The sequence below is a fragment of the Dunckerocampus dactyliophorus genome, chromosome 10, assembly GCF_027744805.1.
Source record: "Dunckerocampus dactyliophorus isolate RoL2022-P2 chromosome 10, RoL_Ddac_1.1, whole genome shotgun sequence".
Taxonomy (NCBI): Eukaryota; Metazoa; Chordata; class Actinopteri; order Syngnathiformes; family Syngnathidae; genus Dunckerocampus; species Dunckerocampus dactyliophorus.
Genome location: NC_072828.1, coordinates 31,658,348 through 31,671,488, shown reverse-complemented (window position 1 = coordinate 31,671,488; position 13,141 = coordinate 31,658,348). Strand labels below are relative to the sequence as shown.

General features: G+C 46.4%; 2 protein-coding genes across 5 annotated transcripts in view; one reads left to right on the top strand and one right to left on the bottom strand.

The window, feature by feature from the left end:
- The first annotated feature begins 1,217 nt into the window (after positions 1 to 1,217).
- On the top strand, positions 1,218 to 12,014 carry tab3 (TGF-beta activated kinase 1 (MAP3K7) binding protein 3). The gene is made up of 7 exons (XM_054789164.1): positions 1,218 to 1,418; positions 1,984 to 2,168; positions 4,132 to 5,371; positions 6,246 to 6,406; positions 6,511 to 6,604; positions 7,676 to 7,759; positions 10,134 to 12,014. Exons 2-7 carry the CDS (start codon positions 2,070 to 2,072, stop codon positions 10,277 to 10,279), a joined length of 1,824 nt encoding a protein of 607 aa, XP_054645139.1. The 5' UTR covers positions 1,218 to 1,418; positions 1,984 to 2,069; the 3' UTR covers positions 10,280 to 12,014.
- tmem47 (transmembrane protein 47) overlaps positions 9,553 to 13,141 on the bottom strand; it is a 17,997-nt gene continuing 14,408 nt past the window's right edge. Inside the window, exons 3-4 of one of the 4 annotated variants that reach the window (XM_054789173.1) lie at positions 12,934 to 13,115; positions 9,553 to 12,848 (exon numbers count right to left, since the gene is read on the bottom strand). In XM_054789173.1, the coding sequence (XP_054645148.1) occupies positions 12,937 to 13,115 (179 nt within the window). In that variant the 3' untranslated portion in view covers positions 9,553 to 12,848; positions 12,934 to 12,936. Of the gene's footprint in view, positions 13,116 to 13,141 lie in introns of all 4 variants that reach the window. The other 3 variants (XM_054789174.1, XM_054789171.1, XM_054789170.1) reach the window with 3 other exon arrangements.

Below are 13,141 nucleotides of genomic sequence, written 5' to 3'. Positions count from 1 at the left end.
TGTTCCTAAAATAGAGTAAAAATGGGCACATAGTTGCAAATGGTGATTAATCTTGATTAATTCATTAGAAAAGTGTGATTAATTGGTAATCATTTGACAGCCTTATTATTCAGCGGAACCAAGAGTGTGGCTAAAGTTGAGAAAGCCAGTGGGATCATTCCGCACCTGGGGAGGATGTCCCCTCTGCGTTGGAAATGTCTGGCTGGCCGTCGTCTGTCCCGAGCGGTGCGTGGCAGGAGGGACAGCAAGGACACGCTGTGCTTGAAATAGCAACGCAGCTGTGGAAAACCATCAAGAATGGAAGGACAGCTACACGGGCTCAGCTGCCATAGCGCAACACCGATTAGCTAGCGTCATCATCATCACAATCTGTAGTCATGTGTTTATATGAGCGTTAGACTGCAGTAGTTTGTTTCTGGGCCAGAGAAAGAAATGTCATGATTCAGCACGGCTCCTCCTCAGCTGTCTGAGGAAGGGAGAACAGGTGTGGCCTTCAAGGCTTACCTTGCAGGATCACGGACAGGAATCATCTCTTCTTTTTCTCTACAGGTCTCCCTCAGCTGCAGTAGAGCCACCATAAAAGTTCTGTAGTGTACATGCAGCATGTAACATACAAAATATACACTATTTTTTTTTATTAAAAAAAAATGTAAATTATAAATGCATTTACGTGTAAGCAAATAATAAATATGAAATTATATGAATATATATATTGATATAATAAATATTTTATATTATAAAAACTATATACATTCATATTAACTCTTGAATAAATGTCATATTAATTATGATTTTTTTTATTTCACGGTATTGATTCATTCATCCATCCATCCTTGATACCAAATTTTGCCCCACCCGTACAAAATTTTACATTGTGTGAGCAGACTTGTATTTGACGGGTTTAAAAAAAAAAAGAACGGATATTTTGCAGTTATGACAGCAACAAATAAAAAAAAAATCAACTTTGCTGTGAAAGTTATACAAAAGTCTCAGTCTGTTCGTGGCCATTTTTGGTCACAAAAACGCTGAATTTACAGTGAAAGTGAACCAAGCCAGATGGTTAAAGGTACACAGTAACGTGAGGTATGGTGTATGCAAATTTATCATCCAAACGTATCTCAGAAAAGCTAACGTTGCTGCAAATTACTTGTCAGGAATGCTTCCACCACGCATGCGTGCATGTTCACAGACATTTTTTCAACCACTTCCTGGTCCGGGAAAAAGGAATTCTCGCGATAGGTCAGTCTCCTCGTATGCAATGCAGCTCAGCGGCAGGGGCCTAGTGGAATGTGAAACTACAAGTTTTGCTTCCACAAATCTTTGACAACACCCGCCGCACTCGTTTCCGAGACACCGAGACTCTGCTCGGAAATCAGACATGTTTCGACACACGAGAGACGCGCTTTAAAAAAAAAATGGTATGTTTTCATGACGTTGTCAGGAGCTAGCGCTTGGCCGGGCTCGGCGTTAGCATTTTAGCTTAGCCAGTCTATCAACATCGGAGCGTTTGACAGCTGAGCAACACAAACAGCAACAAGCTAAGGTTAGCATTAGCAACGGAGACTGGACCAAGTGGGATAATCCTACGTATGGATTTTAAAATGTGCCACTTTGACTTGTCTGGATAGTCCAAGAATACGTTCGTGTGCGTGGGATAGTTTCACAGCCCACTTGTGTAGTTGTGTGCATGTGACACACAAGCTAGCTGATGCCCATAACTAGCCGGCTAGCTAGCTGTGGCATGTCGTAGTTCAGGGTGTCCTAAGTGCGGCCCTGGGGCCAATTTGGCCCGCAGCTGTTTTTTTTTTTATTGGCCCTTGGCAATTGTAATTAGATGTGAACCGTTAATTATCATTGTGATATATAGATGTGATATAGATAGCTGTGTATGTTTTGTTTTGTGTTGCAATCCATGTTTACATAATATCATTTCTGCATGCCACACGTAATGACATGCAAATTCTGTCTTGTACGCCATGGCAGCCTCCCTAGGGGATGAGACTCCGTAGGTCATATCAGTGTCTGCGGCTACGGGATCGTTGACTGGCTTGGCTGCGTGTTGGGTCAGGATGGCGCATGGAGGACCCCCGCTTGATCACATCCTGCAGGACCTCAAGCAGCGCTTCCCTGAGATCCCAGAAGGGGTAGTGTCACAATGCCTTCTGCAGGTACGTGCTTAATCACCTAAAAGCATGAACGAGTATATCATCTGCACCCACAGTACAGATGGTTATGATTGAGTTCCGTTCACGGGGTCTCATCTATAAAGTTTGAAAACAGGGCTGAAAAGTAGGTGGAGACATAATGAAGTGTAAAAAGCGAAGCAATAAGTGATGTTATTCTTCCTCAGTGTGGCTGAGTAGGCACTCTGTATTCATCCGTCCTGCACGAGGCACACGGGGGGGGGCATTCTTCCGTTGGGGTGCGCAAGGGCCATTTTGATATTTTGTAAAGCAACACATGTAGCTATGCTAGCAAGTTATGGATATTGCAAGAAGAAAACTGCATCTCAGCTTTGTCATATGGGTGAAAAAAGAGGATTAGTATGAACTTCGCTCATTTTTTCCCATTTTTGCTGTTGCTTTTTTCAAATGTTCCCACTATTTCAACTTTCTTCTTAAATAATCTTCATATATTTTCTTCTGGTAATATTATGACTTTAGTCCCATTTTTCCCCAACCTAATTTTCTCAACTTTATGTATTTTTATTTTTTTTTAAGTATTTTTTCTTTAGTATTTCAACTATGCCACTAAAATGATCTTTTTCCTCATAACATAACATAACGGATCTGTGTAGGCTCTCAGTCGTACAGGAGTTGTCCATCGAGGAAAAGGCTTCTTGAGACGTCATCTGTACTTCTGTGAAGAAGGTGTCGGACGTTTCGCTCCTCATCCGAAGAGCTTCGTCAGCGAACTAATAAATGCTGGTAGCTTAGGCCTTAAATACAGTAAGAGTGGGCGGAATTGGTGTGCCAACACCCTCCTACTATTGGTTCCTTACACTAAGCCTGGGCGGAGTAGTGGTATAATCCTATCCTGCTGTTAACACCTCCGATAAAAGGGAAGTGTCGCTCCCTGAATTGGGTATGAACGGCTCTGATACTGGCTCGTTAGCATCTATTGTTCTGACTCAGCCCTGGCTTCACCTCATTTGCAAGACTAAGAGCTGTGGGTTTTGGTCTCAGTAACCTGCTGAACAGTTCAGTTATGATATTACGTAAACATGCTGAACAGTTCAGGACATCAAAGCGTTCCCAGGCCAGCTGTGAGACATAATGCCTCCAGCGTGTCCTAGGTCCGCCCTGGGGCCTCCTCCCGGCCGGGCATGCCTGGAACACCTCACCAGGGAGGCCGGACTAGATGCCAGAGCCACCTCAACTGGCTCCTCTCCATGTGAAGGGAGTGAGCCCCTCCCCCTATCTCTTAGGGTGAGTCCAGCCACCCTATGGAGGAAACTCATTTCAGCTGCTTGTATCTGCCATCTCCTTTCAGTCATGACCATTGGTGAGGGTGGGAACATAGATGGAGGGGTCAGCTCTCTCTTCACCATGACGGTCCGGTAGCGCAACCGCAATACTGCAGACGCTGCGCCGATCCGTCTGTCCACCTCACACTCCGACCTTCCTTCACTCGTGAACGAGACCCCCAGATACTTGAACTCCTCCACCTGGGGCAGGACCTCATTCCCAACCCGGCCTCCCCACTTAGAACTATGGCCTGGGATTTTTAGGGTTTTCATGGGTGCGTCCTTTATGTGCGGGTGCGTCCTTTATGTGCGGGTGCGTGAAAGTGAAATAAGTAAGTCATTTGAATGTGTTTCCTGTTGGTGACACAGTCATGAATCCAGAGACAATTGTATTTCACATGATGGAGAGTATTGGTTAAAGTGATGCTGCTAGTTTTTCCCTTTGCAGTTCAAATTAAAATACAAATAAAAATGGTACAAACTTGATAAAAGACAAATATATATACAGTGCCAAAACATTGTGTACGTGACTAAAAACCCTTGCATGCAGCCATTGAAGGGCAGTAGTGCCAGATGAATAACATTTCTTGTGATTGTTTGGATTGGGAGGTAGATTGATGTAAACATTGCCACTCTATGTTTGAGAGTGTTCCTTTCTCTCTTAGAACAACAATAACCTAGAGCTCTGCTGCCACCTGCTGGCCCTGGAGAGTAATAGATACCTCTACGGCGAGTACCATCACAGTCCAGAGGAGGGGCGCCTGAGTCGGAATCACATGCTACACATTAACCTTGGCTACCAGGGCTCAGAGGCAAGCAAGCCCAACGGAGGGGCGGCGGCGGCAGGAGGACGCTCCCTGGTTCACAGCACGAGTGACAGCCACATCGACCCCCAGAGACCCAACTACCCTGAGCCACTGTCAGCCCCTGCCGCCATGGCTCCCTCCGCAGGCTACAATCCTTTTTTCACGCACGAACAAAGCCGTTCAGCAAGCACTCCTACTCCTCCGCCAATCCAGGGTATGTCCCCAACGTTCTCCCCCGTCTCCCGCTACACCATGAACCCTATCACAGTTACGCTCTCGCAGAGTATACCCAGTGCCCCCCAGGCGTTGCAGATACCTCCTGGGCACTATGCTAACAGCACCAACACCCTTTATATGCGACCCTCACCCTCCCAGAGCCCCCAGCCATCACCATGGTCCTCCTCAGGCACCCCTGTCTATCACCATCAGCAGTCTCCCTACAGCACCCCCACTTTTGGCTCCCCTTACAGTTCCCCCCAGCATCAGGTGCAGCCTCAGCAGCCTTCCCAGCACCAGCAATATGTCTTCCTCCCCATTAACTCACCGACCCTTCCGAGCATGTCCTACCATCACCAGCAGCCACCCCCACAGCAGCCCCCCGTCTACAGGCCCTACCACTCAAAAAGCTCCCTCAAGAACCAGTTAGAGATTACCCTGGAAGGACCGCGGCCTTGCAGCAACTCCCCCGTGCACACGCCCCACCCCCAGGGAACCCTGTACATGGCCACCAGTCCCTCACCCAGCTCCCCTTCCAGGGGGGTCACAATGAGCGGCGCTCCGGGACCAACCCCCTTCCACCCGGGAAAGTACTTGCATCAGGGTCCCGTACGGCCTCGGCCACCCTCCTCGCCTCAGCCGGGCCAGTCGGCGTACACCTTTAAAATCAAAGTGTCCCCCGGAGGGCAGGCCCAGAGACCACCCAGCTCGCCTCCCGTGGCGGAGGCCGAGTCGCTTCTCAACATAGTCGACCAGGGGGAGAACAGCGCTGCCCCTCCGCCCATCCTGCCCATCTCCGCTCTGCCGGGGAACTTAGCCAGTCAGTTTCAGAAGACGCACCGACGTTCCAGCTCAGGCTCCGACGACTACGCCTACACTCAAGGTAGACCACTGTTTGATATGTCCATCATCATCAGACCTTTCATTAGCTACACCAAACATTCATGTATCCATCCAGCTGTCTCTATTCCGGGGGGGTATGCTGGAGCCTGACAAACAAGCATTCACAAGCACCTTTATATCTTCCTCATTGAGTCTCAATGAACTTAACATGCATGTTTTTGGAATGTGGGAGGAAACCACGGACGCACACACGGGGAGAACATGCAAACCCTAACCCCACCCCAAACATTACTTTTAGACAATACATAATAAGATCAATTAGATGGCTAGAATGGACGTATGGTTTTGACTAGCTAGCGCGCTGCTAATGCTATTTACATCCATTCCAGATAGCTGTCCGATGCCTGCCAGTAACTACAGTAGCAGCTCCTAATCCAAATTTTAGATCGCAGTGCAAAGCAAGTAGTCAGGACACTCATATGCTGAGGTACCACTGTATAAATGACAATAAAAAATACCAGCAGCACCTTCTCTCTTCCCTCTGGCAGGCGAGGTACTCCGTGACCACTCAGCTCAGAGCAACAGTAGATCAAAATAACGTTGGTCTTGTGGTGAGAGCCATCTACCAGGGCTTTGAAGCTAAACTTACCAATCAAAATAGCCTTGTCTTTCTCCATTTCTCATCAATATTTCTTCCCGCTTGTGGCTCCACATCCACTGCTGTGTCCTCAAACATTGGTGTGAGCCAAGGGTCAAACAGGACGTGCGCACGTTAATCACGCGTCAAAAATGTTGGTTAATGCGTTAACATCAGCGCTCAACAGCCCTGCTTTTTAGATATGATTCCAGATACTTGCAGCTACTAACATGTAACCTCGCATACTTTTCATCGCCATTGTGCCGCGTCCCTCCAGCTCTCCTGCTCCACCAGCGGGCCAGGATGGAGCGTCTTCTGAAGGAGCTGCTGATGGAGAGGCAGAAGCTGGAGCAGTTGAAGTCGGATGTCAACAACATGGAATACGATGCCTTGCAGAGACGCTTTCGAAGGGTCAACTCTACCAGTTTTATACCCAGAGTGAGTACATGAATGCTGCCAGTGTTTATTTGAATGCTGTGTCTGATGTTCGCTGTGGTGGACATATTTATATTTGGCTGGTGTGTTTGAATGATCCACTGCAGCCTGAGGAGATGACTCGATTGCGGAGCCTTAACAGACAGCTTCAGATTGATATCGACTGCACTCTGAAGGAGACAGATCTACTGCAGTCCAGAGGTACACAAACAATGCACGCAACAATAACTCACATTCATTTGAAAGCATTGATCTTTGAAGAGAAAAAATCCCAGAAGCAGGCACTCATGTCCTCAGTGATGGATAAAGCTCCACCCTCGGGCAGACGCGGCGTTCTAAAGTGTCCCAATGATCCGTAGCGGCAATTAGTCTGACCCACGGGTGACTGCTTGCTTAGTCAGTGACCAGAGCACCACACCCTTCATGCTCTCGTACGCACCAGGGTGGAGAAGTCAGCCGCAGCACTCGGAAGCTGTAAAGCAACAGCTGACTAAAATGAGACAAACGTTGACTGACTGTCAGTAAATGAGTCCCTCATTTATTCACTGTCATCAGTGAATTTCTGCAAAGTAGGATTCCTTATTTATTAATGGAATATTTTCCTAGTTAGAGCATAGCAAACCTGTTTGCCACCTTCTAAGTACGCTTTTTAACATGATTAGAGCCCTCTAGACATGAAATAACACCCTTATAGTCACCTTTACACTCCTATTACCCAATATAGAAGAAGACATAAGAGAAAATAAGACATGGCAAACCTGTTTACCACCTTCTAAATATGTTTAACAAGATTAGAGCCCTCTAGACATGAAATAACACCACAATAGTCATCTTTACACTCCTATTACCCAATAGAGTAGACGTCATTAGAGAAATAAGAGTTTTTTTCAACTTGTTCCTTTTTTACTTCTGTTCTGTACAGTGCAGTACTTCCTGTGGACGGTATTGTCTCATCAATGTAACATTAGTGACACCTTGTGACCAGCGTAGAATACTACATATCACAACGTCTTTGAATGTGTCTTCTGAATGCCATGTTAGCCTTATTATGCTTCATTTAGACCAGAAATACGTACATTTTGCTTAAATGAGCGTATGTTTTGATGAATTCTATCTTCAACCACAAAGCAGTGATGATTTATTCATGAATATGTTTTTAAAAGCCGTGATGGAGTGAAGCTGTGAAACACGAAGCACGAAGGGGTGACGGATCACTTATATGATTTCAAGCTGTCATGTTGTGCGGTGCATACAGATCTACTTTATTCACAGGGAAGTTCGACCCGCAGGCGATGAACAACTTCTACGACAACATTCAGCCCGGCCCAGTGGTGCCGCCTAAACCAGGAAGGAAAGGTGACGTGAACGTTGACGCATGTTTGATTACAAGTTGTCAGTGTTTTTGTTGGCATACAGAAATGGGTTTGCAATAAAACCAAATTCCTACATGGTACACATTCAAAATGAGGGACAGGAAGAGTGCCTTCCGTCAGGCACATACTCATGTTTTAACACATTATAATGGCACTCTTTGTGTAGCTTGTTGTTCCAACTCCGTACAGTAGGTGGCCTCAAATGTGCACCAGCCATGCACCTTGCCCGGCTGGACCCAGCGTCCACACATCCCCACCGATGGAGAGCTAAGCGATCACATGTACATCTTTAAAATCAACACACACTTATACGGAGTGCAAGAAACAGCAAGAACGTGTTTGTTTGTTTGTTCTCATTGATTCAGCTCCAAAACCCTCACCTTCTCTCTTCAATTGCCATTTTTCACTGGTGCCATAATCCAGGTGTAATAATATAAGATGATCTGTGAACTGATGGAATCAGAGGACGTCGCCAGTGTAGCCAGTCACAGCACACAACTATGGTGTGTTCAAGAACTCCCCAACAACATCTCAGCGCTAGACAAAACAACATATCAGTGAAGCATAAAGACATAAAGGCAAAGGCTTCTTGAGACGTCATCTGTACTTCTGTGAAGAAGGTGTCGGACGTTTCGCTCCTCTTTGTCATAATCAAAAAACAAGAAATTCAGTCTTTCACAGATCACATCAATGCGGTGCACACCAATATCAAATTTACTCGCGAGGACACTAAAGAGAACCAACTAGCCTTCTTAGACTGCAAGGTAATTATAGGAGAGGACAGACAGCTACTTACAGAGGTCTTTAGAAAGGCCACACACACTGACCAATACCTGCTTTTTGAATCAAACCATCCACTACGACATAAACTAGGGGTTATTAGGACCCTCCAACATAGAGCGGAACAAATACCAACTAGTGCTGAGGGAAGGAAAAAGGAGACACAACATGTCCAGAGAGCGCTCTCAACCTGTGGGTACCCGCGGTGGGCTTTTAACAAATGTCAAAAGAAGAGAGTAGGGAAAGAAACCCAAAAGCCCACAGAAGCAAAAAGGAGAGGAGTGGTAGTCCCTTATGTAGCGGGGGTCTCCGAAAAACTCCACAGGATCTTATGGCAACACAAAATTCCTACCTATTTCAAACCAGTAAATACCCTGAGACAAAAATGAGTGCATCCTAAAGACGAGGCTCCAAACCAAAAACAGAGCAAAGTGGTCTATTCCATCCACTGTAAAGATGAGGAATGCAAAGAGCACTACATTGGGGAAACTAAGCAAATGCTCCAAAAAAGGCTTTATCAACATCACAGGGACAATTCTAGTGGTCCTCAATCAGCAGTACATCTACACCTTAAAGCAACCAATCACTCTTTTGAGGACAGCGATGTAAAGATTTTGGCCAAAGAAAACAGATGGTTTGAAAGAGGAGTAAAGGAAGCTATTTTTGTCAAACAACAGAACCCATCATTGAATCGGAATGGTGGTTTGAGGTTTAATTTGGACCCTGTGTTCAGCAGGTTACTGAGACCAAAACCCACAGCTCTTAGTCTTGCAAATGAGGTGAAGCCAGGGTCGAGCCAGAACAATAGATGCTAACGAGCCAGTATCAGAGTCGTTCATACCCGACTACAGGGAGCTACACTCCCCTTTGATCGGAGGTGCTAATGGCAGGAGAGGATTAGACCACAACTCTGCCCAGGCTTAGTGTAAGGAACCAATAGGAGGAGGGTGTTGGCACACCAATTCCGCCCACTCTTACTGTATTTAAGGCCTAGGCTACCAGCACTTATTAGTTCGCTGACGAAGCTCTTCGGATGAGGAGCGAAACGTCCGACACCTTCTTCACAGAAGTACAGATGATGTCTCAAGAAGCCTTTCCCTCGATGGACAACTCCTGTACGACTGAGAGCCTACACAGAGACATAAAGACATAAATATGAAAAATGAAACATCCATGTATGCTGTCCATCTGAGCTGTATCATCACCTATTTATAGATGATTGGCTATGATCAATGAGATGGGTTTTCTGCAGGGAAAAAACAGCCTACTTTCAGAGAAAAACAAATGTTGAAGATTTTTTTTAGTTTGCAGAGCTATTAACGCTGAAGCATGTAATTAATGCGATCCCTCCTCCAGCGAGCTGATGAATGATAGCCAGTGAGGCTGGCTGGAGGATGGGGAAGGCGTCACGTGAACAAGAGTGCAGCCTGAGGCCTCGAGTGAAATGGCAGCATTTGCTTGTTAAGTAAAACATAATAAGAGTGAAAGTAGATTAAAGGTTGCCTTTTTTCTTGTGCAGCCCTGCTTTTGTAAATGAAAACATGAATTATTTACGCGTGTGTGTGTCTGTGTGTTAGACGGGGACCATTGCTCCAAGCCAGCAGCAGTGCCTCAGAGGGATGAGGACTTTGAAGGTGCTCAGTGGAGCTGTGACAGCTGCACCTTCCTCAACCACCCTGCGCTCAACCGCTGTGAACAATGCGAAATGCCACGCTACACTTGAGCTTCAAACGCCACACGACCCGTCCCTTTACCAGTCCTTGGATAGCCCTCCAGAATCTGGGAGGGTCTGGAGGATGTCGCCTGTCAATCAATATTTAAGACCCTTTTACCTGCTGAGGAAGAGCCACCATCCCTCCCTGGTCACTCGTCATGCTCTTATCTGCTACTTCCGTGCACTTTGATTTTAAAAACTTCTCCCCCCACCGGGGGGCTTGGAGACTCCAGTGGTTAATATATTACAGACTAAGAAGCTCCCACTCTGGCAGTGAGTGTCACGGGGAATCAGAAAGGTCAAATTAAGTGGAGGATGGAGTAGGAGGCGTTGTGGTTTACCTGCAAACATTCCATGCAGAAAGACTGACTGCCCTGTTTACACAACTGCATCCATTCCTGCTCTCAAATTCAGGAAGGGTATCTTATTTCTCTCTCTGTCTGGCTGACGGTGGAATAATGGAAGGTATGCAAGGTCTGACTAATGCAAATGTAGACTCTACACTGTATTTAGCTCTGTTCAAGGGAAAGTGCACTTTTTTGGGGAATTTTGCCTAATGTGAGACATGAATACACGTCTTTCTCTTTTCTGTGCCTTCTAAGGATAGAAAAACAGTAAAAAGAAAGCTGAGAATGTACGTATTGCTACACACCTATTCCACCTAAAAAGCCTTCTGAAAAAAGCACCATTTCTACGTCAGCTGCATATTAACCAAGCTACAGCAAAATTGATATGATTATTAACATTGTTACGCCCAGGAACTACCTTCCTGGCATAGTGACACCTCGCCACACCACACCAGCTAGGTGCTAGAAACTAGCTTCACCACGCACTGGCCAAAGGTAATGCTACATATTGGAGCTGTGTTTTTGTTTTTGAGGTGTTGCGTTCCTTTCTATGTTGCTATGTGAAATCAATGCACCCAGGAAGGAAGTTCCCAAAGTACTCCCAAGTATTCCACGTTAGGATGAAAGTACCTGTTACTACATGCTCACAGCATGGATAGAAAACCACTGAACCTTGTTGGAGCTTCTTGGAGGTGTTTTCATAGGCAGAATAGGTGTGTTCCATGACATGAGCTGTCTCTTTTGACCCGTTATTCTATCTTTAGAAGGCACAGAAAAGAGAAAGACGTGTTGATGTCTCACATAAAGATTGTGGATGGGAAAAAAAAGTGCACTTTTCCTTTAAGAGCTGACAAAAGAACACTAAAAAACTTGCATAGGAGTATATTCCTGGTACTTTTATGCGTATCCTGTCACCCTGTATTACGTGATGAAATGGTTTCCTCTGCGAATGCCTCAACTTGCTGTACTTAATAAAGGAGCGGATTCTACGTGACGTGACCATTCTCGGCTGGAAGGTTGTATCGTAGTCAGGATCCCTCATGCTTGTCACGGCAGCGGCGCTGCTACGGATTACATTCATCCTACGGTTATGATGCTGCAGTTTCGTTGCTGAACGTTGAGATTGCGATTCTCAGGGACGATTGCTTTCTCGTCGTCTTGTGCTGCTTGAAAGACACCCCCAGTGGTCTCCCAGCTGGTCTTCATAGCAGGTCCCGGAAGAGCAGAAAGACTGAACCCATCAAGCTCACAACGTGGCACACATTCATGTGATAGCTCCTCATGCGTGCTGATGAGCCTCGTCGGCCAGGGCGAGGTGGCTCTGCTGCCCTGGTAGGCGACGCTCGCTGGGGGGAAAAGTGTTGGCCTTTGTGTGTTGGGGTTCAAACTTCATGGGGCTCGTCAGGTGGCACACTCCTTCATTGGTGTTTGGATGATAGGACCATGGCGCCCCCGAGAGCTCATCGACAACACCTGGTGTCCCAGGTGTGCCCCCCTCTGCTTTGAGCAAGGGTCCTTGCGCTTGAGCCGCTTCAGAGAGCAATGTCATTGTCTGTCGCAGCGCCTGTCCATGATGGTAGAGGAAGCCACAGAACCTTCTTCCTTGCTTCCTACTTGGGCTGGATAGACCTTGGCCTTCCATCCTCCTTGTGCATCTGCTGCCAGGTCTGTGTAGCGCAGTTTCTTTGCTTCATAGGCCTCTTGGGTGAAATCCCCCCATGGGACCGTGAGGTATGCGATATGCTACATAAATGGTACCATCCTGTCTCAGCAGTCAGTCGTAATAGTTCCAAAATTCCGCCCCAAATTGCGTGTGGACGTTTTTTTGTTTTAACTTTTTATTTGATCTTCATGCACTGCACATTTCTATTATATACGAAGTACACTAATACACACCTTACAACAACTACAATCAGCATTCTTCACCCCTAAAAACCCTTCAGGCATCACATGAGACGTGTGAGGCATCCAATGATCATCTGCCATCCTTTCATGAGCTGTTTTCAATACTTAATGCTGAATAATAATAATAATGCTATTCCAAAGACGTTTAGGAGTTAATAGAAGTTCCAAAAGGAATGCAGCATTTCCTTGGGTGTGCTCTGTTTTTCCTTGTCCTCCCTGGAGCTGTGAATTCCTGATTAGGGCCGCCTTGGCTCTGATTGGTTAACCAGTCCACCTTTTCCTCCTCATGGGGGGTCACTGGATCCAGATTGGACCTGTACGACCTGCTGGGGCTCCATTAAGAGAGGAATAGAGATGGTATGTGGAAGAGAACATGCTGTTAAGATGCTGTCATTGCTAACTGTCTTGCACCTTCTAATAGTAGTCTTCATAGTTCTTGGAATTAAGGCAGTAGAGGATGGCTCCTCCAAAGGAGAAGATGGTGGACCCCCATCCCAGGCCGAAGCCCCAGTTGAACTCATGGTACACCCTCAGATTGACTGCCTCGATGAACTTGATGGGGAACAAGACCAGACTGCACAGCTGGAGCACCACTGCCAAGGAAGGAAGCAAGCAAGGA